A 24,823-nucleotide genomic window follows, 5' to 3' on the forward strand; every position below is an offset into this window, starting at 1 on the left:
TTTGTGTCTCCGCGCAGGCTCTCAGTAGGGATGGTGCGAAGTGCGAACCCCTGGAAGGTTCTGGTTCTTGTGAACGCGAACCTTTTTGAAAGGCTCTGTGTTAACGCAAGCGGTAACTTATGACGTCACGTGACGTCATATTGCTAATTTCAACCCTGCATTTCCGTAAAGTAGTATAATAAGGTACATGACAACTAGCGACGACTCTGGCCATATTATACCACGACGCTGAAGTACATGCTGACTGTTCAAACGTAGGGTTACCATACGTCCTCTTTTAAGAGGATTTGTTCTTATTTTTGACTTATTTGAAACTGTCCTCGGAGGACTCCCAAATGTCCTCTTTTTTGAGATTTTATCCTCTTTCTTGAGAATCTGGTTAAATAAATGGCAAAAGACGTGGATACAGTAAATCAAACTGTAATTTAGGAGCCGAGCCGGAAAGTTGACTTTTTTTAGTCAACCGACCACGAAGTGGGAAAAATTGACCATTTTTTCAGGATTTCCCTCCGGTTCTGCAAGTCTGAAAATTTTGAAGTGTCCCCTTTTCAGATTTCCAAAATATCGTAACCCTATTTAAACGTAACCTATTGTATCAAAAACATTTAAATGCTCTAATAATTCCTCGAAATAAATATCTTTCGTCGCTCTGTGCCAACGATTTCGACGGGACTCAGCTAAACCGGCCGTTTCTACACTTGCGCCAGATATTATCTCGAAAACAAGTTATAGACTCATCAACATTCCAATTTGACAGATTTGATTTTTATGATACAGCAATAGGGCTATATATCCAAGATAGATCCCGTTTGCGTGATAAAGTTTTACATTAGACATCGAATTATTCTTTTTAGCAAATTTGTTGATGTGAATAATTGATTGGTTGACTAAGCACAATTCGCTGACTTCCTGCATGCAGTGTTTTACTTTTTTGCTATTGTGGGAGTACGGGCAAAGCTTACAGCATAAAGGTACTAATGATTCATAAACGGAAATCTGAATATTCCGAGAAAACTTCCGAGCAAATAATTTTGGAAAGTGACAAGTCACATGCTCGTTTGGTGCTGATTTCCTTTTAATGATGCCATGCAGCGCCATACCGAGTGTGGTCCTAAGTTGAAATGCAAAGAATTTCAACCAAAGACCTTATAATGACGTGCAAAATTGTAATACATGAGAAAGGTTCCAGTGCAGAACCTTCCAAGGATCATTTGGTATTGTGAACCACCAAATTTCAGAGGTTCACAGACAAAACGCGAACGTGAACCTTACGTTCACACCATCCGTAGCTTGCAGGTTAGCATAAGTGTTTCGCGTAGTACTAAAGATTAAGAACCACAGCTTTGGAGTTAGATTTACAAGATGGCAGCTGATTTCGGTAATGTCTCCACTCTGCACCAAATGTTGGTTTTCGCAACTACACGATTCATACTACACCTTGCGCATTGTATCAATGCCCCGCGATTATCGTATAGTTGGTCGGCAATCTGTGAGGTAAATTCATTTGTGCCACACCGCGTTATTTTTTATTTGCACTGTCATTGTACATAACAAGTCTAAATTCCCATGACTTGACGATTTGAACGTGATTCCGGTGCTGCGACCATAGTGTCCTAATTGGCGTGGGCACAGCGGGATTGAACGACTCACTGCATTTGGGTTACGTCATACTTTCCCCTTGGTCAAAGGCAGTTTTACGCCCATTTTTGACCAGCTTATGGAGCGCTAAATTTGATAAAACGGATATCAATGGAAAGTTTCTACTGTACTGATCACGAAAATATAAATTCTGTTCATCCCATAGCTTTGGTAACTCCCCAAAATCAGCCTTCAGTTTTGCAATGTGATTGAGTTTCGCATTGTGAGATGTGACGCAGAAATGCTGTCTGCAAAACGAGACTGCAATTGAGGAGCAAGAGTCAGACAGAACCGTTGCGTCAGAGTGCCGAATTCCAGCACAATGTAAAATTCGAGGCTGATTTTTGGGGGTTCCAGGCCCATGGGCAGAAAAAATTTATACTTTGTAATCAGTAAATCAGCAGCTTTCCATTGATACCGGTTTCATCAAATTTAGCGCTCCGTATCAAGTCCGTCCAAAATGGCCGTAAAATTGCCTGTGGCAAAATCAAAGTATGACGTGCCCAAATGCAGTGAGCCTTTTAATCTTGCTGTGTCCGCACCATTTAGCACAGTATGCTGCTACATTATAAATATTTCAATTTCCGTAGTCAGTGCGACACTAGCATTCGATTAATGCCAGGAATTACAAATTCTTAGCTGTTTGCGATGAATTGCTCTACCACAGTTGATGTTTGGCATGTCCTTGCCTTATCTGTAACTCACCGTCCCTACGCGTTATATTTTCGAACAATAAATGGGCAAATTCCGAAACTTAGGATGTAATAATATTCGAAATTTAGTCATTCATGACCATAGATAAAAAATACCCAGAAATATTCGTCTTATGATGATATAAGGTTTCAGAATCTTATGCTACTCATTCTGACGTCAATAGACACTGCCTCACTTTCCTTCCCTGACCATAAGCCACTTAAAAGACTGCTAGATAGTGACACGAATACTAGCTTTAAGTTTTGATGCAATTAATTTACCAATATATTGTACATGGCTAACATGTTTTCAAAATAGACGATCAGTACATTTATCTTGCGTTTTCCGATCAGCATCATACGGATCTGCCGAACTTGGTTTTACCAGAAGTCAATTCTAAATGACTGGCTAGGAAGAGCGTCGCGATTTCCTTACCATATGAATTGGGCAACGCCGAATCATCGGCTGCTTGACCACGACAGGAGGCTGATCACCAACCGTTTCATATACATGTTCGAGTTCGTTGGAATCTCGCGAATACTGATCTTCGGGCGAAGGCATGTGACATGGCGTATTGCCACGTTGCTGTTGCAGAAGCAATGCGTCTTGTTGACTCATTTCGCCCGCCATTGAACCCATTCATTGAGATACTATACGGCTTATCTCAACTATATGTTTGCATTAACTGGAGAATGTATCAGTCTCTTCGGAAATTGCAAGATCAAGTCAATCATAAGTATAGGAGATCTGAAACCCCGAAACGACAAATGTTGGACATCGGTATAAGTAATATATGCAACAACTGGCACACATCAATGATACAGCAATCGCGATCTACAGGACTAAACTATTTGCAGTCACAATAGAGGTCAGCTGCTTGGCTACTGTTGCATGCGTTTGTCAGAGCGCGGTTCCTGTACTCTCATTATAGAAACGGGACCGTCAACTGTTTCGAAGTCGACGAATAGTCGACATCAACTTTCAACACGAGAAGGGATTTGAGATGTGCCGTATATTAGGGCTGTTCAAAAAAAACATTTTTTCCTGAATCTTGCTGGTTACGTGATTAAATCGTTCGGTTGCCTTAAAAAACGACACACACCAAATTTGAATTCATTCCAACCAATATTCGCGAATTTCGTAGAGTTTTAAAATTTTGAGTTTACCCAAAAATGCAAAAAAAAAATTATCAAATTTTTCTGTCAACCCCATGAAATTGTTGCGCTGTCTTCAAAAACAATGCAAAACAAATTTGACTCAATTCCAACCCGTAGAAGCTGAGTTGTTTGAGTTTTTAGATGATAATTCTGGGATTATCCACCGATCAAGGTAAAGGTGGCAACGCAAGTGTACTTATCTCTGCGATGCAACTATCATCAATGCATGAGTGTTACACTGGGACGAATAGTACTTCGGTATCGCATCGCATCTGTATACGGTGAATGTATCTACTTGATATAAGATTACAATTAGGGATGAGCAAAATCGAGTACCTGATTGATTCGATTTTGAATAACGTTTTACGCTTCGAGTCAAATATTCAAGGATCACTCATCATGACGTCACAACAGAATGCACTGTGTCATAGTTCAAATATGTACCTTTTATGCCACCACAAAGAATGTCATGCCTTTGGCACTTTTTCGAAATTACCGATTTCATTCCACTATTTGACAATGTTGTGGGATAATCATGACTTCGGAAATGTGTTATTTCCAGCAACGTTCGTTGCTTTATATTATGACTGGTATGCTGCGACACGGCCAATCGAGGTTTCAAGGCTTCCTCAATGGAAAATAGTAATAAAACTATAATTCTCGTTGAGAAATTAACTTTCAGTGGCGAGGAGCGTATAATTTCAGTACTCGACAAAATCGTATTTTACTACTCGACTCGAATCATTAAAATTAATACGCGATTCAGCTTCGAGTACTCTAATCATTATGCCCAGCCCTAATTACAATATCACTCACTGAATTCATGTCAAACTCAATTTTGGTGGCGTCCTGAATTTAGGCCAGTGGTTCTCAAATTGGACTCCGGGGTCTTTTGGGGGTCCGGGATACAGTTTTTTGAGACCGCGAAGCGCCTAAAAAAAACTAACATGATCCCCCACACTCAATATAACGACCATTTATACGACCGCAAAAACATATCGACAGTTCTACACCACTTAAAGATAATTTTGTATTTTTACGACCATACAAAAATCATTTCACTTCGTGAAAATGATGTCGGTTAAACGACTTTACTGATATGTCATTTCCACTATTGGCCCAACGCGGTGGCTCTTAACCTTTTTGGTCTTGCGTCACCCTCTCGAAAGGGGAAAAATAGTAAGCGGCACCTTATCACTTCGAGTACTCTGGATGGTGAGCGTCGTAGTGGTTGATACGTGACTCTCATCCCCTTTATTGATGTTCTATCAGCGTCCTACAAATATGACCCGATAAAAAAATCAAGGAAGAGAATGAAAAGAGCGAGGAAGCCTAAAAAAGACAGACGAAGATATAACACTGTTAAATTGGACAATATGCTGAGGGGGATACCAGATTGAGAGACCGTACTGATATCAAAACGGAGTCGCATGTTGCCCGAAACGGTATGTCTCTAAGGTCGTCTCGCCTAGCGTTAAAATGCCCAGCGCCGAAATGCCGGTTAATATAAGAGTCTCGCTCCCGCATGCTATACACAGTGCACACTCCTAGCCAAAAGCGTCCAAACGGTTTTATGTGATATTAAGTTGCTGTTCTTTCATGATTGCTGACATGGCTGGAGTCATTTCTGCACATTATGTATATTCAAAAAAAAACTTTCTCTTTATAAATATCTTGGGGTTGCCAGATTTTAATCTGAATTCAGATAATAGTAAATCGCGCCAAGCGCGAGATATTTTTTCAAGATGTACAAAATATGCCCTAAAAGACTCTATTTTATGTTGATTTACGAAATAATTTTCGGTTTCTAACGAGTTTTATAGGCTACATTTTACAATCTTCTGCTTGACTGTTGCAGAAACATAGTTATAATATGTTGTGTGCGTTGTATCATTAGGCGAGCTAAGCAAAATCATCTCGCATGCCGATGTTGCCGATACAAGACACAACATATCTCTTATTCTAATACTGGCCGACGCCGCCTTTCCACTCATAAACCTGCTTATAGTGCAGACATGACAGGATTCTCAAAGTTCGGTATCCAAATTCATTCAGGCTGTCACCTCCAATCGAGCGAAGTATGCTATTACTACTTATTTAGTTACATTTAGCTGGAACATCCTACTAAAATCTGACAGCAAATCAATTTCATAATTCAGAGTCAGACCAAATACAACACAAAGCGATGAAATTCCGTCTCTGTCCGTAAAAACGTGTGGACTAAACGCTTGAGCGCCGTCTAAAGTACGGAACATACTTTTAGCGCAATTCTAAGCCGAAATTCTGTCATAATTCTTTGCATGCTTACTCATATATCACGGAGAAGCCCTCTACATATCAAGTCTGATATTGTATTAATAGTGAGTATATTTATCATATATCCTGGCTATAAGGCATTGTGTTTCATTCTAGAAGTCATCAACTCTATCTCAATCTATTAGTGTAGGCTACTGCGCATGGATACTTCAATAAATTTGCAAATCGTGCAGCTGTGAAGCTTAAAATCTGTTTCCTAATCTCTATGAATCGTAGCAGGTGTAATATGATAGTTTTCGTGATACCACTCTGACCCGCTTCATTTCAGAATTCCAGCTCCTGGATTTCATCATCACTGCTGCGTGACAATCTCCGGCTTCACGATCAAGACAAATCGGCGAGGAAGGCGAATGAATGAGATGAACCCGACCACGGACTCAACATTTGTGATGAGAATTTCACGAAACTCCAATTACTATCACTCGCTGCATCATGGTGTTAGCAGAAACGGATATTCAAAATAAACTACAATAAACCATGCATAGCTATAAATTAAACTGATTTTCGAGAGTTGGGGCTGGCATGTCACGTTGTTTTGGTGATGAGTGATAATTCACTCAGATCCATCATTGCTATACGCTTAGTTGAACTGTTGTACACATATTTGAGAGTGAGCTGGGCCGACCGCAATTTATATATGTGCATGTGGTACACCATCGTTATGTTAGGCGACTTTAAATTGACTAAAAGCTGGAAAATTTGAGTGCACTTGACTTTAGTCGAGTCTCTCCAATAATTTGCGCAACGTGATTTATTATCAAAGACGTTGAAATGAGCATATGCACATTTGCTTTGTTTAGCAATATGTTATTTGCAGGATCTTATTGAAAAGGCAACTATTGGAGGATTTAGTCTATCCTTAGAATAATTTTATTAAAGCTTTGAAATTCGTGTTTGCTAGTGGCAACTTTATCTGGCAGTTTTAGTGTTATACAGAGATACGCCTGCTATACTTTTTACATTAGACAACTATGCATTCTTAGTATCAATTATGTTGATATGTTGATGTCAATCATTCATAAAATGATTGTTTTGACGGGCAAAGCTAACAGCAGAGAGTCACTAAACGTTCACCAACGCATTGATTGTTACGCTGTTAAGACACGACCCCATGATTATAGTGAAAAATTTCGCTCCGCCCTTCGTCGTCATATAAAAAAAATATTGAAAAGAGCAACCAGAAGGTTTGCAACCCCAATGCATAGCCCGATGCCATGGAATGTTATCCCTGTTAAGATTCCTCTGAGATATGAAGTCCGGACTATAGAAGGAACAATGGTTATGCGCTTGAAGAAAATCGCGCAGAGCGAAAAAACAATCTCAGTTTATTATTTTGTCAAAAATAATCATGAGGAATGGTAGCACGTAGCATATAGGCCTACATATTTTAGCGATTTCGGGGTATACAATCTCTTCTATTTCCTGACTTGGGCTTAGTAGTGAAGGTTGTATCGATCGGTACCGTCCAATCAGAGAGCGCCACGTCATCCTAATTGCCACGCCCATTTTCATACCCTAAGGGTACATTCATCTGCTACGTCATCTGTGCCACATCATCATCAAGCGCCACGCCTATAGTGCCACATCATCCATCCATTGCTATATCATCGCTGCATTGATTGCCGCATCTTGATACTTTTCTCAGATATTGTATTATGTGTATTTAGGACAAATATCATCCATCCATATTTTTTAAACTTGATTTTATGTGTACAAGTTACGGTTTCTGCAGTTTCCACATTTTACGACTTATGATTGCCGCGTCAAAACTTACATTGCCACTTTACTCAGTCTCCTTGAAATAGCATTGTATAGTGTACGAGTTCATTTTATTTCGAAAAAAGAGCATATCAATGATATCGTTGATCGTTATTGCATCGATTCACTAGCTGAAATCCTCCAGATCGGTTGATGTTTCGAGGTACACCGCTTTGCTGCCGTCCGACACTGCGATCCGAGTTCTTGCGTTCGATCTGACCGTTTTGTTTGATGTAGCGATCACTGGCTTGTAGTATATACGATACGAGCGGAAGGTCGGGATTATGAACAACTACGCTAGGCGAATAGATGACGAATTCATCAGCTCGCAGTATAACCGCTACCTGTATAATGTTTGCATGTCGAGTATAAGGGTATTTAACTCGGCACTAAAATGCCAACGGAATAGCCGCAGGGATCCGGTTCTCGTTGCTATAATTAAACGAACACCTTCGCCGCAGGTACGCGATCACCGACGTTATAATGATAGGGACAAATTAGCCGCATGAAAGCGAGTCTAATGAATATAACGACAGACAACAAGTTAGTTGAAAAGTAAAACTAATCGTGACCGATGCAAGACGGCGTGAAACAGCGCTTTCGCTCGATTCTTGTAGTGACCGCAATTCATACGATTCAGTCCTTTTCATGTCACTAGAATAAGGGTGATTAAACCGACAGTGAAACGCCGCTTCACAATTGCAAGTTAGTGTAATGCAAATTTTACCCCTTCAAGGGTTATAAAAGTATGGACGGCAAAAGGTATAATTTTGGGTCGACATGGTGCCTTAGCTATCTATCAATAGGTATGTAATATTTGTTGAAATAGTTGCTATTGATCATAGACCAAGCTTGCTTTCAGAGCTGGAAACTAAACGCATATGAAAATTTACCTAGGTGTTCCCCACACGCATCAAATGTAGGCCTACTCAAGTGTTTATGAGGTGGCGAATAGTTCGACGGTTGTTGGCATGCAAGGACGTCACATAGAATTGTGGAGTTTTCTGTAAACTATAATCCAGTGATTATTTTCAATCACTATATTTTTCATTAATCTAAACTAAGTACTGTTAGTAGGCAAACCCTAGGAAAGTATATCCTCTGATAAAAGCAGGAGTAATTTGTTATCCGTGAAATAAATAGATGGTGCGACTCTAATGGACATAAAGAAATGAAAATTTTGTAAAGTAGATATTTTTCGGTATGCTAAATTCGGCTACGCGGTGCTAGACTTCTTGGTCGCATGAAATAGGATGTTTTAGCTTCAACCTCAACGCATTAGCACACCGAATTTAAATATAGGCGATAAATAATATACAGTAGCTCCAATTTTAATGAAAAAATAAAAATAAAAAAGCGTGAAAAATTGCATTTATCCTGGAACGCACCAAGAAAAACCGTATGAATTTGTAAAGTAGTTAGAAAACTACACTATTCCGCTACACTAAAGACTTAAACAATCTGGATTTTGTATGGTGTATACTAATTTTACATTGCGGAGTATTCAGTAAAGTTCAATCCAGTGAATTCGCGTAGGCTATGCATACAAATGAGGAAAGTTACATCAGCGCGTGTTAACTAGTTGTATTATGTAGCTTGCAATTCATGCAAGTTTCGAAACTTCCACACTGAGTCTTTTAAAATAGATAGAAACGAAAAAAACTAATCGAAAAAATTTACGAAGTTTGGATGCGGCATATTTAGGTTTTCATAAGGGTGATTAAACCGACAGTGAAACGCCGCTTCACAATTGCAAGTTAGTGTAATGCAAATTTTACCCCTTCAAGGGTTATAAAAGTATGGACGGCAAAAGGTATAATTTTGGGTCGACATGGTGCCTTAGCTATCTATCAATAGGTATGTAATATTTGTTGAAATAGTTGCTATTGATCATAGACCAAGCTTGCTTTCAGAGCTGGAAACTAAACGCATATGAAAATTTACCTAGGTGTTCCCCACACGCATCAAATGTAGGCCTACTCAAGTGTTTATGAGGTGGCGAATAGTTCGACGGTTGTTGGCATGCAAGGACGTCACATAGAATTGTGGAGTTTTCTGTAAACTATAATCCAGTGATTATTTTCAATCACTATATTTTTCATTAATCTAAACTAAGTACTGTTAGTAGGCAAACCCTAGGAAAGTATATCCTCTGATAAAAGCAGGAGTAATTTGTTATCCGTGAAATAAATAGACGGTGCGACTCTAATGGACATAAAGAAATGAAAATTTTGTAAAGTAGATATTTTTCGGTATGCTAAATTCGGCTACGCGGTGCTAGACTTCTTGGCCGCATGAAATAGGATGTTTTAGCTTCAACCTCAACGCATTAGCACACCGAATTTAAATATAGGCGATAAATAATATACAGTAGCTCCAATTTTAATGAAAAAATAAAAATAAAAAAGCGTGAAAAATTGCATTTATCCTGGAACGCACCAAGAAAAACCGTATGAATTTGTAAAGTAGTTAGAAAACTACACTATTCCGCTACACTAAAGACTTAAACAATCCGGATTTTGTATGGTGTATACTAATTTTACATTGCGGAGTATTCAGTAAAGTTCAATCCACTGAATTCGCGTAGGCTATGCATACAAATGAGGAAAGTTACATCAGCGCGTGTTAACTAGTTGTATTATGTAGCTTGCAATTCATGCAAGTTTCGAAACTTCCACACTGAGTCTTTTAAAATAGATAGAAACGAAAAAAACTAATCGAAAAAATTTACGAAGTTTGGATGCGGCATATTTAGGTTTTCTAAAATTATTCATACCCATGACTCGAAATATTGTTAACTAACTTATCATGTTCTGAAGTCTCATACATGCACCGACTCTGTGCATTCAATGTAGGGGTAGCTGACTTGGAGACAGAAAAACACACATATTTGACCGTAACATGGTCTTAGTATGAACCGACATGCATTCGACTTGTGGAAAAATGTGTCGCACACTATTTCACCGAGATTACAACCCTTTCGCGGATATTCGTTGGTGCTATCGATACGGTGAACAGCACGTTATGTATAGCGATATCTCCACAGTCAAATACGCGAACCATGCACAACCATATACCCAGACTTTCGTTGAATATTCACGACACCAACAAATCTGTACATCTCCTTTCCCTCGACATCAATGATAGAATCCTCATCCCAATGCGCAGTACGAATGGTGGGTTCATCGGGTGTAAAATCCAAATCAAATGACACCAAGGTCTGCTTTCTCATTTTCAATATTTCCACCACCGCGTCTTGTCTGTGTCTTAGCACTAGCGTGTGAGGATGGCGAAATCTGTGGGTGGTAACACGGATGAACATGATATTCTTCGATATGATCAACTGAAACCACGGATGTGGTGGGTTAGAGTCTTGTCGTGATGGTCCGTTTCGAAATGCAAGCGGATGAACTAGACCAAAAGTTTCGAAGATGTGTTTTATAATTGCTCTAGGTGTGAAATAGACATCGCACTCTTGCGGGGAAACAACACGAATTCAGTCTTCACACCGCAGAAACACAGCCGCTTGGTTAACATCACAAAACCGCAATTGAACTCAAGATTGCCATACACGGAATCGCTGTTAACGATGTCTGACTGCGGCGTTTCGGCGAGTAACGAATTCTCGTATTTGGTATTGATTGTGACACATAATCAAAACAGCGACAGTTTTCACAACCCGATACATACATTGAACCAACTGATGTAAGGTGAAACACTACGTTCGCAGCAAAAAAAGTTTGCAGGGTATGACCACCACCAACATATAGAGTAGTGAGTGAGTAATTATCCTACATACCCCGATTTTACTATATTCCGAGATCCGGATCACGATTCAAGTCTACCTGAGAATCCGAACCACCCTGTGAAGTTGATATATCAAGTTGTGAACCGTGAAAGGGTTGTAATCTCGGTGAAATAGTGTGCGACACATTTTTCCACAAGTCGAATGCATGTCGGTTCATACTAAGACCATGTCACGGTCAAATATGTGTGTTTTTCTGTCTCCAAGTCAGCTACCCCCACATTGAATGTACAGAGTCGATGCATGTATGAGACTTCAGAACATGAATTTGTAATCCATGATGCTTGCAGTGCCGACCATGATGTTATCCATGATGTATGTAATGTCACACACCTCGTTTACGCGAATACTTGGTATCTATGAACAATCGTGAAGTATACTGGATGTGTAATGTCTTGTTATTTTCATGGAAACATGGGGGTGTAACATGTTTGAATATTGTTCATTGGTTTATCGATTCAGAGTTGATATCCGGATCCGGGTCCTAGTTTAAGTTTTAGAAAATATGATACCGACATCCCGACATCTTTCGAAAACAAAACCGTGGTCAATGCTTAAGAGACCATTTTTACTATTTTTCATCGCCATAAGTCATTCTGGACCGCGAAAACGCATTGTACGATATAGATGAAACTTATGCAAATCCTAGGATACTCATTTTCAAAGTAGCTTAGATCTCGAAATAAGCTCTGACTCGCTATTCTCCTCAAAGCATGGAATTATCACGAGTATCACCTTCGGTCACTGAAGAAAAGTATGAAATTATATCCGAAGCATATTCCTTGACCAGGAATTTTATCATGTACGAACTCGACGGCTCATGCGTTAAGGTAAATACGAAAGCAGAGAGAACCTTACGTCGAGTTGGGGATGAAATGTTCGAGCGACATCGAACTGTCCTAAACGCAGTCTCCAAACGTCTCCGCTATGGTGATGTCGAAGTCAATGAAAAATATAAAGAATATTTACCCGATGAGCGAATGTTCCTGATGATAGCTGATGAAATTTACAAAGATACCAAAGAAAATTGGGGTAGGATTGTCTCCCTTTTTGTGCTCGGTAGCATTCTTGCTCGCAAGAACGAGGATGAACATCACGGGGACCATATAGAAGCTATCATACAGACAGTCGGAAATTACATTGCTAGCAGAAGACTAAAGTGGATTATGAAAAATGGAGGATGGGTAGGTGATTTACATGCTTTGCTTAGGAATTATAAATTAACTTTTAGCATGGATATATAGTGTATCTGCTCTCCAGAGCCCATATCATCTCTCGATGATGAAACTCAGCTTTACCCTCCAATTCGCTTCCCGACACGATAACTTTCCTCCGTACGATCATTAGGGCTTCTATTTTTGTTGCAGGATGGCTTTGTAGGATTCTTTGATAATACCGCTCTCGACTACAATAAAGTTTGGAAGGGACTCGTGTTTGTCGGAATCGGACTGACATCTATAGCAATGGCATTATCAAGATAATGGATGTTCGTATGTTTTGTCTCATGTAATATTTTAAGAATAAAATTCTTCATCGTTTAATCGCATCCATTTTACTGTAGGATGTATACAGTTTCTTCTGAGAATACTCGAAGGATTGCGCCATATGGAAACCTTCTTTATACTTTTAATTTTTTCAAATTTCTACAGATAACGCAGTCGAATACCGACTTTTACGCAAATCTGTTTTGCGTGAACATAACAGAGACCTACACATAGTCAATTTTATTTAAATGCATTGCGACGCTGTCACTTGGCTCTTAATTGGGTTGTTTCATCTGAAAGAACTAATTTTGTCTGTTATAATACTTTATTAGACTTGTATGGCGAGGCGTCTGGTATCGAGAAGCGAGATCGCAAGCAATCATTGAGTCAGTCGTGATGTCTGATTGGGAGTGTCGGCCTCTTATATCCAGCAAGTGTAATGTGCCATATTAGGCCATAAGTATCGTAGGCCCCGCGTGAAGTGTACAAATTTCGATGTTGCGCAAATACCACAAACTTTGCTTGCTTTCAGAGCCGGCAACTAAATGCAAGACAGACTTTACGCAAAAGTTGCTATTCTGAAAATTTTGTCAAGGTAATGGTTTGAAAACTTATACTTGAGCACTCGTACTTCTTGAGAATACCCAAGTAGGTTTTTTGCCTAGATGCACCACATAGTCTCAAGTCCTTATGATATTGGAGTACATCAACTTCATGATAGCTAGAGTATTAAACAGTAATATACCTAGAGTACTAACGTTTTACTTACTCGGAAATGACTACTTCTACCTTATTTTAAAGGATACCTCGTTCGAAGCGAAATTGTATGTGGTTTTGGATAACATCCAAGATGTAGGCTCACTTTGAAGGTTACTTCGTAAAACTCAAATATTGCGCAGTGAGAGTTCGCAAATTCTCGAAGTATTTTTGTTATTTTTATTGCGATAAGTCATTCTGCAGCGCGAAAATGTGTCGTAGGATATAGATGAAACTAGCACCACTCATCAAGACCGCTGAAAACAGTACGTTTCAACATTTAGTAGCAGTAAATTTCTAGTAAAGTACAAGACGTGATGATTTCTGAGTGAGTTAAAAAGTATTGCAGGTATAGTTTAGCTGAAAACCGAATACTCTGAAATAGAAGTAGATGCAGTGTAAATAGTTAATCACTTGATTAAGTTTAGCGCAAGCAGATAAAACCTATACTTGAGTAGTACAAAATGCACGAGTACTTCGCTATCGCCTCCCTGCACGTAATAAGTGCTTTTACCGATACTCGTCGGTTTCAGTTTAGATAGAATTCAGAAACCAAATAATTTCATAAACATAAGCTAATTTAATGAATTTACTCGAATGTACTATGCCGCGCTGATAAGATTAATTATAATATACTTATCATGTTACAGCGATTTTTTCTAGCGTAGAAAATCTTTAAAATGTAGTAAGCAGGCCAAATGAAGATATTCGTTGAGTTGAATAAACATAAAAAATACTCTCTAGACCACTTTATCGATACTTTACAGTTTCAGTTTTAGATAAAATTTGTCCCTTTCACCTATAATTACAACTCCTCGCTATCTAAACATGTTTAGAATATATTATTTGCGATGATACGAACCCGTGAAGTACTCAAGTAGCTTTTCGTAAGATATAGATGAAACTGACAACACTCACCAAGACCGCTGGTCCACTGAAAAAAGTACATTGTAGCAGTAAAGTCCTACTAAAGTACAAGAAGTAATGATTTCCCAGTTAGTTGAAAAGTAAGTATTGAAGGTATAGTTTGCTGGAAAAAGCGAAAAACTCTGAAATCGAAGTAGATGCAGTGTAAATAGGTAATCACTTCATTAAGTATAGCGCAAGCAGGCCAAACCTATACTTGAGTAGGCCTACTGCAACATGTACAAGTACTTCGCTATGTTCTCCCTCCACGTAAAAAGTGACTAGGTTTTAGACTACTTTATCGGTACTCGACAGTTTTAGATAAAATTTGGTAAGACTTTAAATTTTAAAGTAGTTTGAGCTTACGATTGTATCACCTTGACAAGTAACATTATCAGACATGAAAATGATACTATCACCTAATATAGAAGTTAACACGCGTCAATGTGCTTCGGAATTCACGAGAAATTGCTTACTAAGAGAAGTATATTCTTGTATACACAATAGTAAAGAGAATCTTTAAAATGTAATAAGCAGGCCGATGGGTATTCGTTTAGTTGTATAGACATAAAAAACATTCCCGCGCGCTCTTAAACAAAACACTTCCTAACCCTACCACCTAATACTAAGGCGCGCGGGAATGTTTTTTATGTCTATACAACTAAACGAATACCCATCGGCCTGCTTATTACATTTTAAAGATTCTCTTCACTATTGTGTATACAAGAATATACTTCTCTTAGTAAGCAATTTCTCGTGAATTCCGAAGCACATTGACGCGTGTTAACTTCTATATTAGGTGATAGTATCATTTTCATGTCTGATAATGTTACTTGTCAAGGTGATACAATCGTAAGCTCAAACTACTTTAAAATTTAAAGTCTTACCAAATTTTATCTAAAACTGTCGAGTACCGATAAAGTAGTCTAAAACCTAGTCACTTTTTACGTGGAGGGAGAACATAGCGAAGTACTTGTACATGTTGCAGTAGGCCTACTCAAGTATAGGTTTGGCCTGCTTGCGCTATACTTAATGAAGTGATTACCTATTTACACTGCATCTACTTCGATTTCAGAGTTTTTCGCTTTTTCCAGCAAACTATACCTTCAATACTTACTTTTCAACTAACTGGGAAATCATTACTTCTTGTACTTTAGTAGGACTTTACTGCTACAATGTACTTTTTTCAGTGGACCAGCGGTCTTGGTGAGTGTTGTCAGTTTCATCTATATCTTACGAAAAGCTACTTGAGTACTTCACGGGTTCGTATCATCGCAAATAATATATTCTAAACATGTTTAGATAGCGAGGAGTTGTAATTATAGGTGAAAGGGACAAATTTTATCTAAAACTGAAACTGTAAAGTATCGATAAAGTGGTCTAGAGAGTATTTTTTATGTTTATTCAACTCAACGAATATCTTCATTTGGCCTGCTTACTACATTTTAAAGATTTTCTACGCTAGAAAAAATCGCTGTAACATGATAAGTATATTATAATTAATCTTATCAGCGCGGCATAGTACATTCGAGTAAATTCATTAAATTAGCTTATGTTTATGAAATTATTTGGTTTCTGAATTCTATCTAAACTGAAACCGACGAGTATCGGTAAAAGCACTTATTACGTGCAGGGAGGCGATAGCGAAGTACTCGTGCATTTTGTACTACTCAAGTATAGGTTTTATCTGCTTGCGCTAAACTTAATCAAGTGATTAACTATTTACACTGCATCTACTTCTATTTCAGAGTATTCGGTTTTCAGCTAAACTATACCTGCAATACTTTTTAACTCACTCAGAAATCATCACGTCTTGTACTTTACTAGAAATTTACTGCTACTAAATGTTGAAACGTACTGTTTTCAGCGGTCTTGATGAGTGGTGCTAGTTTCATCTATATCCTACGACACATTTTCGCGCTGCAGAATGACTTATCGCAATAAAAATAACAAAAATACTTCGAGAATTTGCGAACTCTCACTGCGCAATATTTGAGTTTTACGAAGTAACCTTCAAAGTGAGCCTACATCTTGGATGTTATCCAAAACCACATACAATTTCGCTTCGAACGAGGTATCCTTTAAAATAAGGTAGAAGTAGTCATTTCCGAGTAAGTAAAACGTTAGTACTCTAGGTATATTACTGTTTAATACTCTAGCTATCATGAAGTTGATGTACTCCAATATCATAAGGACTTGAGACTATGTGGTGCATCTAGGCAAAAAACCTACTTGGGTATTCTCAAGAAGTACGAGTGCTCAAGTATAAGTTTTCAAACCATTACCTTGACAAAATTTTCAGAATAGCAACTTTTGCGTAAAGTCTGTCTTGCATTTAGTTGCCGGCTCTGAAAGCAAGCAAAGTTTGTGGTATTTGCGCAACATCGAAATTTGTACACTTCACGCGGGGCCTACGATACTTATGGCCTAATATGGCACATTACACTTGCTGGATATAAGAGGCCGACACTCCCAATCAGACATCACGACTGACTCAATGATTGCTTGCGATCTCGCTTCTCGATACCAGACGCCTCGCCATACAAGTCTAATAAAGTATTATAACAGACAAAATTAGTTCTTTCAGATGAAACAACCCAATTAAGAGCCAAGTGACAGCGTCGCAATGCATTTAAATAAAATTGACTATGTGTAGGTCTCTGTTATGTTCACGCAAAACAGATTTGCGTAAAAGTCGGTATTCGACTGCGTTATCTGTAGAAATTTGAAAAAATTAAAAGTATAAAGAAGGTTTCCATATGGCGCAATCCTTCGAGTATTCTCAGAAGAAACTGTATACATCCTACAGTAAAATGGATGCGATTAAACGATGAAGAATTTTATTCTTAAAATATTACATGAGACAAAACATACGAACATCCATTATCTTGATAATGCCATTGCTATAGATGTCAGTCCGATTCCGACAAACACGAGTCCCTTCCAAACTTTATTGTAGTCGAGAGCGGTATTATCAAAGAATCCTACAAAGCCATCCTGCAACAAAAATAGAAGCCCTAATGATCGTACGGAGGAAAGTTATCGTGTCGGGAAGCGAATTGGAGGGTAAAGCTGAGTTTCATCATCGAGAGATGATATGGGCTCTGGAGAGCAGATACACTATATATCCATGCTAAAAGGTGATTTATAATTCCTAAGCAAAGCATGTAAATCACCTACCCATCCTCCATTTTTCATAATCCACTTTAGTCTTCTGCTAGCAATGTAATTTCCGACTGTCTGTATGATAGCTTCTATATGGTCCCCGTGATGTTCATCCTCGTTCTTGCGAGCAAGAATGCTACCGAGCACAAAAAGGGAGACAATCCTACCCCAATTTTCTTTGGTATCTTTGTAAATTTCATCAGCTATCATCAGGAACATTCGCTCATCGGGTAAATATTCTTTATATTTTTCATTGACTTCGACATCACCATAGCGGAGACGTTTGGAGACTGCGTTTAGGACAGTTCGATGTCGCTCGAACATTTCATCCCCAACTCGACGTAAGGTTCTCTCTGCTTTCGTATTTACCTTAACGCATGAGCCGTCGAGTTCGTACATGATAAAATTCCTGGTCAAGGAATATGCTTCGGATATAATTTCATACTTTTCTTCAGTGACCGAAGGTGATACTCGTGATAATTCCATGCTTTGAGGAGAATAGCGAGTCAGAGCTTATTTCGAGATCTAAGCTACTTTGAAAATGAGTATCCTAGGATTTGCATAAGTTTCATCTATATCGTACAATGCGTTTTCGCGGTCCAGAATGACTTATGGCGATGAAAAATAGTAAAAATGGTCTCTTAAGCATTGACCACGGTTTTGTTTTCGAAAGATGTCGGGATGTCGGTATCATATTTTCTAAAACTTAAACTAGGACCCGGATCCGGATATCAACTCTGAATCGATAAACCAATGAACAATATTCAAACATGTTACACCCCCATGTTTCCATGAAAATAACAAGACATTACACATCCAGTATACTTCACGATTGTTCATAGATACCAAGTATTCGCGTAAACGAGGTGTGTGACATTACATACATCATGGATAACATCATGGTCGGCACTGCAAGCATCATGGATTACAAATTCATGTTCTGAAGTCTCATACATGCATCGACTCTGTACATTCAATGTGGGGGTAGCTGACTTGGAGACAGAAAAACACACATATTTGACCGTGACATGGTCTTAGTATGAACCGACATGCATTCGACTTGTGGAAAAATGTGTCGCACACTATTTCACCGAGATTACAACCCTTTCACGGTTCACAACTTGATATATCAACTTCACAGGGTGGTTCGGATTCTCAGGTAGACTTGAATCGTGATCCGGATCTCGGAATATAGTAAAATCGGGGTATGTAGGATAATTACTCACTCACTACTCTATATGTTGGTGGTGGTCATACCCTGCAAACTTTTTTTGCTGCGAACGTAGTGTTTCACCTTACATCAGTTGGTTCAATGTATGTATCGGGTTGTGAAAACTGTCGCTGTTTTGATTATGTGTCACAATCAATACCAAATACGAGAATTCGTTACTCGCCGAAACGCCGCAGTCAGACATCGTTAACAGCGATTCCGTGTATGGCAATCTTGAGTTCAATTGCGGTTTTGTGATGTTAACCAAGCGGCTGTGTTTCTGCGGTGTGAAGACTGAATTCGTGTTGTTTCCCCGCAAGAGTGCGATGTCTATTTCACACCTAGAGCAATTATAAAACACATCTTCGAAACTTTTGGTCTAGTTCATCCGCTTGCATTTCGAAACGGACCATCACGACAAGACTCTAACCCACCACATCCGTGGTTTCAGTTGATCATATCGAAGAATATCATGTTCATCCGTGTTACCACCCACAGATTTCGCCATCCTCACACGCTAGTGCTAAGACACAGACAAGACGCGGTGGTGGAAATATTGAAAATGAGAAAGCAGACCTTGGTGTCATTTGATTTGGATTTTACACCCGATGAACCCACCATTCGTACTGCGCATTGGGATGAGGATTCTATCATTGATGTCGAGGGAAAGGAGATGTACAGATTTGTTGGTGTCGTGAATATTCAACGAAAGTCTGGGTATATGGTTGTGCATGGTTCGCGTATTTGACTGTGGAGATATCGCTATACATAACGTGCTGTTCACCGTATCGATAGCACCAACGAATATCCGCGAAAGGGTTGTAATCTCGGTGAAATAGTGTGCGACACATTTTTCCACAAGTCGAATGCATGTCGGTTCATACTAAGACCATGTTACGGTCAAATATGTGTGTTTTTCTGTCTCCAAGTCAGCTACCCCTACATTGAATGCACAGAGTCGGTGCATGTATGAGACTTCAGAACATGATAAGTTAGTTAACAATATTTCGAGTCATGGGTATGAATAATTTTAGAAAACCTAAATATGCCGCATCCAAACTTCGTAAATTTTTTCGATTAGTTTTTTTCGTTTCTATATATTTTAAAAGACTCAGTGTGGAAGTTTCGAAACTTGCATGAATTGCAAGCTACATAATACAACTAGTTAACACGCGCTGATGTAACTTTCCTCATTTGTATGCATAGCCTACGCGAATTCAGTGGATTGAACTTTACTGAATACTCCGCAATGTAAAATTAGTATACACCATACAAAATCCGGATTGTTTAAGTCTTTAGTGTAGCGGAATAGTGTAGTTTTCTAACTACTTTACAAATTCATACGGTTTTTCTTGGTGCGTTCCAGGATAAATGCAATTTTTCACGCTTTTTTATTTTTATTTTTTCATTAAAATTGGAGCTACTGTATATTATTTATCGCCTATATTTAAATTCGGTGTGCTAATGCGTTGAGGTTGAAGCTAAAACATCCTATTTCATGCGGCCAAGAAGTCTAGCACCGCGTAGCCGAATTTAGCATACCGAAAAATATCTACTTTACAAAATTTTCATTTCTTTATGTCCATTAGAGTCGCACCGTCTATTTATTTCACGGATAACAAATTACTCCTGCTTTTATCAGAGGATATACTTTCCTAGGGTTTGCCTACTAACAGTACTTAGTTTAGATTAATGAAAAATATAGTGATTGAAAATAATCACTGGATTATAGTTTACAGAAAACTCCACAATTCTATGTGACGTCCTTGCATGCCAACAACCGTCGAACTATTCGCCACCTCATAAACACTTGAGTAGGCCTACATTTGATGCGTGTGGGGAACACCTAGGTAAATTTTCATATGCGTTTAGTTTCCAGCTCTGAAAGCAAGCTTGGTCTATGATCAATAGCAACTATTTCAACAAATATTACATACCTATTGATAGATAGCTAAGGCACCATGTCGACCCAAAATTATACCTTTTGCCGTCCATACTTTTATAACCCTTGAAGGGGTAAAATTTGCATTACACTAACTTGCAATTGTGAAGCGGCGTTTCACTGTCGGTTTAATCACCCTTATGAAAACCTAAATATGCCGCATCCAAACTTCGTAAATTTTTTCGATTAGTTTTTTTCGTTTCTATCTATTTTAAAAGACTCAGTGTGGAAGTTTCGAAACTTGCATGAATTGCAAGCTACATAATACAACTAGTTAACACGCGCTGATGTAACTTTCCTCATTTGTATGCATAGCCTACGCGAATTCACTGGATTGAACTTTACTGAATACTCCGCAATGTAAAATTAGTATACACCATACAAAATCCAGATTGTTTAAGTCTTTAGTGTAGCGGAATAGTGTAGTTTTCTAACTACTTTACAAATTCATACGGTTTTTCTTGGTGCGTTCCAGGATAAATGCAATTTTTCACGCTTTTTTATTTTTATTTTTTCATTAAAATTGGAGCTACTGTATATTATTTATCGCCTATATTTAAATTCGGTGTGCTAATGCGTTGAGGTTGAAGCTAAAACATCCTATTTCATGCGACCAAGAAGTCTAGCACCGCGTAGCCGAATTTAGCATACCGAAAAATATCTACTTTACAAAATTTTCATTTCTTTATGTCCATTAGAGTCGCACCATCTATTTATTTCACGGATAACAAATTACTCCTGCTTTTATCAGAGGATATACTTTCCTAGGGTTTGCCTACTAACAGTACTTAGTTTAGATTAATGAAAAATATAGTGATTGAAAATAATCACTGGATTATAGTTTACAGAAAACTCCACAATTCTATGTGACGTCCTTGCATGCCAACAACCGTCGAACTATTCGCCACCTCATAAACACTTGAGTAGGCCTACATTTGATGCGTGTGGGGAACACCTAGGTAAATTTTCATATGCGTTTAGTTTCCAGCTCTGAAAGCAAGCTTGGTCTATGATCAATAGCAACTATTTCAACAAATATTACATACCTATTGATAGATAGCTAAGGCACCATGTCGACCCAAAATTATACCTTTTGCCGTCCATACTTTTATAACCCTTGAAGGGGTAAAATTTGCATTACACTAACTTGCAATTGTGAAGCGGCGTTTCACTGTCGGTTTAATCACCCTTATTCTAGTGACATGAAAAGGACTGAATCGTATGAATTGCGGTCACTACAAGAATCGAGCGAAAGCGCTGTTTCACGCCGTCTTGCATCGGTCACGATTAGTTTTACTTTTCAACTAACTTGTTGTCTGTCGTTATATTCATTAGACTCGCTTTCATGCGGCTAATTTGTCCCTATCATTATAACGTCGGTGATCGCGTACCTGCGGCGAAGGTGTTCGTTTAATTATAGCAACGAGAACCGGATCCCTGCGGCTATTCCGTTGGCATTTTAGTGCCGAGTTAAATACCCTTATACTCGACATGCAAACATTATACAGGTAGCGGTTATACTGCGAGCTGATGAATTCGTCATCTATTCGCCTAGCGTAGTTGTTCATAATCCCGACCTTCCGCTCGTATCGTATATACTACAAGCCAGTGATCGCTACATCAAACAAAACGGTCAGATCGAACGCAAGAACTCGGATCGCAGTGTCGGACGGCAGCAAAGCGGTGTACCTCGAAACATCAACCGATCTGGAGGATTTCAGCTAGTGAATCGATGCAATAACGATCAACGATATCATTGATATGCTCTTTTTTCGAAATAAAATGAACTCGTACACTATACAATGCTATTTCAAGGAGACTGAGTAAAGTGGCAATGTAAGTTTTGACGCGGCAATCATAAGTCGTAAAATGTGGAAACTGCAGAAACCGTAACTTGTACACATAAAATCAAGTTTAAAAAATATGGATGGATGATATTTGTCCTAAATACACATAATACAATATCTGAGAAAAGTATCAAGATGCGGCAATCAATGCAGCGATGATATAGCAATGGATGGATGATGTGGCACTATAGGCGTGGCGCTTGATGATGATGTGGCACAGATGACGTAGCAGATGAATGTACCCTTAGGGTATGAAAATGGGCGTGGCAATTAGGATGACGTGGCGCTCTCTGATTGGACGGTACCGATCGATACAACCTTCACTACTGGGCTTGCATAAAGCGTAGGATATATCTGACCACAAGCAAAATCAAACATTTGAAATTTTTATTTTTTTGCATTTTCGGGTAAATTCAAAATATTCAAACTGTACGTAACTCGCGATTATTGGTAGGTAGGAATGAATAATTCAAATTTGGTGTGCGTCGTTTTTTAAGACAACCTAACGATTTAATCTCGTAGCCAGCAAGATTCAGGAAAAAAGTTTTATTCCAACAGCCCTAATATATATATAATATCGAATTAGGTCAGCAACCATTGGCATTATGTGGCCCCCGTAACGTATATTTGGGTTAATCCTACGTAATGTTTGTTCTCTTTATCCATCTTATTATCGGTGGCGTGGCGAGTAAGGTAGTGGTACGCTCCACAGTTGTAACACCAATGGATTCTTCGGCGATTAGACATTTCTATTCCAGTGGTTCCTAACCAGGCGTCCGTAGCCCCTTCGTGGTACGAAGCACCACATCAGGGGTACGAGATGCATTGCGGAAACAGGCCTATATGCTGTGGAATATTTTCTGGGCCAATTTATTCAACTGGAAAATATTATTTTCACTACGCGCGATTTTATGTGAATGAGATTTCTGATTTTTATATAGGTACCATCAGAAATTGTGTCGAAAATGGACAGGCACGGGAAATCTTGTTGAAAGCACAAAGGGTACCATCACTGAAAAGGTTAAGAAACAATGCTATCACTCTGGCACAATAATGATTATATTGGGTTGTTATTGATCTGTTCCAATATTAATCGAAGAACATCTAACGCTGGTTAAATTTCACTTTGGCAATGACAGTAACAATAGCCTACTTATCACGACTATATCAGAAACCCAGATTAGGCTATACCACTCACATGCTCTGATATCAGGTCAATCTTTAGTAAATTTTAAAATATTCCACATAAAATTGTGTCACGTCAAAGTTCCACTAGCTGCAATATTAACCAGAGAGCTTTTACGATGTCATTATGCGCCCTCTCGCCCGATGTCTATAACTCATTCTTTTAGCACATTATGCCCGGCACAAAAACTATTTTATTCAAATATTTGCCAATGCGATTTTTTCGTGACAAGCGTGAATGGTATAATAGTAAATTACATTTTCCCGATGTTTCTGGAAAGCCTGTCTGGAAGGGGCCGTCAAACAAGGCTTACTTGGATATTATACATTGAATACCCCTATTATTGATGCTGCGGCCCGCGCCGCCATCACAAATTAGGAAATTGGCCCGCAAGCACATTTGAGTTTGAGACCTCTGAGTCTAGACTCAAGAGCAGTGGTTCGCAAATGGTGGGGAATTCCCCACTGGTGGGGAATTCAATAATTTCTGGTGGGGAATGGACGCATTTGCTCAAAATTATATAGAGGACAGTCTACATATTCACGGAGACACATGTGCAATTACCATAACCAGATAAATGCTCTGGAATGTATGCATTGAAAATTATATTGCGTGTGTTCACAAAACCTCATTTTTAACTCTAGATGGCCGATGATGGCGTCACAAACGCATCCAGCACGACTACTTTGACGTGAGGGTAATGCTTTCGCGAAATTTTGAGCGTGACTGGTATCGGTTCATAATACGTTTTATGATGCAGTTATAGGCGATTGTCTTGCGTACTGGTGTGGTTGTGTTTCTTGTGTAGTCAAACCAGCAAATTGCTGTTCTGTGATGACAAAGTGCTGGGTAGTGGGGAACAGAACTTACTTACTTACTTACTTGTGAACCACCACCGCTACTTCTACTTGAGTAGAAATTCCGGCGTTATTTCTACTTCTACTTGAGTAGCGACGATGA

General features: G+C 38.8%; 2 protein-coding genes across 2 annotated transcripts; one reads left to right on the forward strand and one right to left on the reverse strand.

The window, feature by feature from the left end:
• The first annotated feature begins 10,136 nt into the window (after positions 1-10,136).
• Positions 10,137-15,010, forward strand: LOC145454351 (induced myeloid leukemia cell differentiation protein Mcl-1 homolog). Its single transcript, XM_080332351.1, has 2 exons — positions 10,137-12,551; positions 12,735-15,010. Exons 1-2 carry the CDS (start codon positions 12,081-12,083, stop codon positions 12,846-12,848), a joined length of 585 nt encoding a protein of 194 aa, XP_080188477.1. The 5' UTR covers positions 10,137-12,080; the 3' UTR covers positions 12,849-15,010.
• A 48-nt stretch (positions 15,011-15,058) lies between these two features.
• LOC145454621 (induced myeloid leukemia cell differentiation protein Mcl-1 homolog) lies at positions 15,059-19,913 on the reverse strand. Its single transcript, XM_080332616.1, has 2 exons — positions 17,694-19,913; positions 15,059-17,510 (listed from the first exon to the last, which is right to left on the reverse strand). The coding sequence occupies exons 1-2, from the start codon at positions 18,162-18,164 to the stop codon at positions 17,397-17,399; spliced, it is 585 nt and encodes a 194-aa protein (XP_080188742.1). The 5' UTR covers positions 18,165-19,913; the 3' UTR covers positions 15,059-17,396.
• Positions 19,914-24,823: the final 4,910 nt, after the last annotated feature.

The sequence above is a fragment of the Botryllus schlosseri genome, chromosome 13 (assembly GCF_051294905.1).
Source record: "Botryllus schlosseri isolate E-star chromosome 13, Bs_hap1, whole genome shotgun sequence".
Lineage (NCBI taxonomy): Eukaryota > Metazoa > Chordata > Ascidiacea > Stolidobranchia > Styelidae > Botryllus > Botryllus schlosseri.

What these genes read in the sequence shown, in the direction of transcription:
- LOC145454351 (XM_080332351.1), top strand. Translation starts at nt 12,081, where the DNA reads ATGGAATTATCACGAGTATCACCTTCGGTCACTGAAGAAAAGTATGAA. An exon ending in TTATGAAAAATGGAGGATGG is followed by an intron (nt 12,552 to 12,734) that starts GTAGGTGATTTA and finishes TTTTTGTTGCAG; the next exon opens with GATGGCTTTGTAGGATTCTT.
- LOC145454621 (XM_080332616.1), bottom strand. Translation starts at nt 18,164, where the DNA reads ATGGAATTATCACGAGTATCACCTTCGGTCACTGAAGAAAAGTATGAA. An exon ending in TTATGAAAAATGGAGGATGG is followed by an intron (nt 17,511 to 17,693) that starts GTAGGTGATTTA and finishes TTTTTGTTGCAG; the next exon opens with GATGGCTTTGTAGGATTCTT.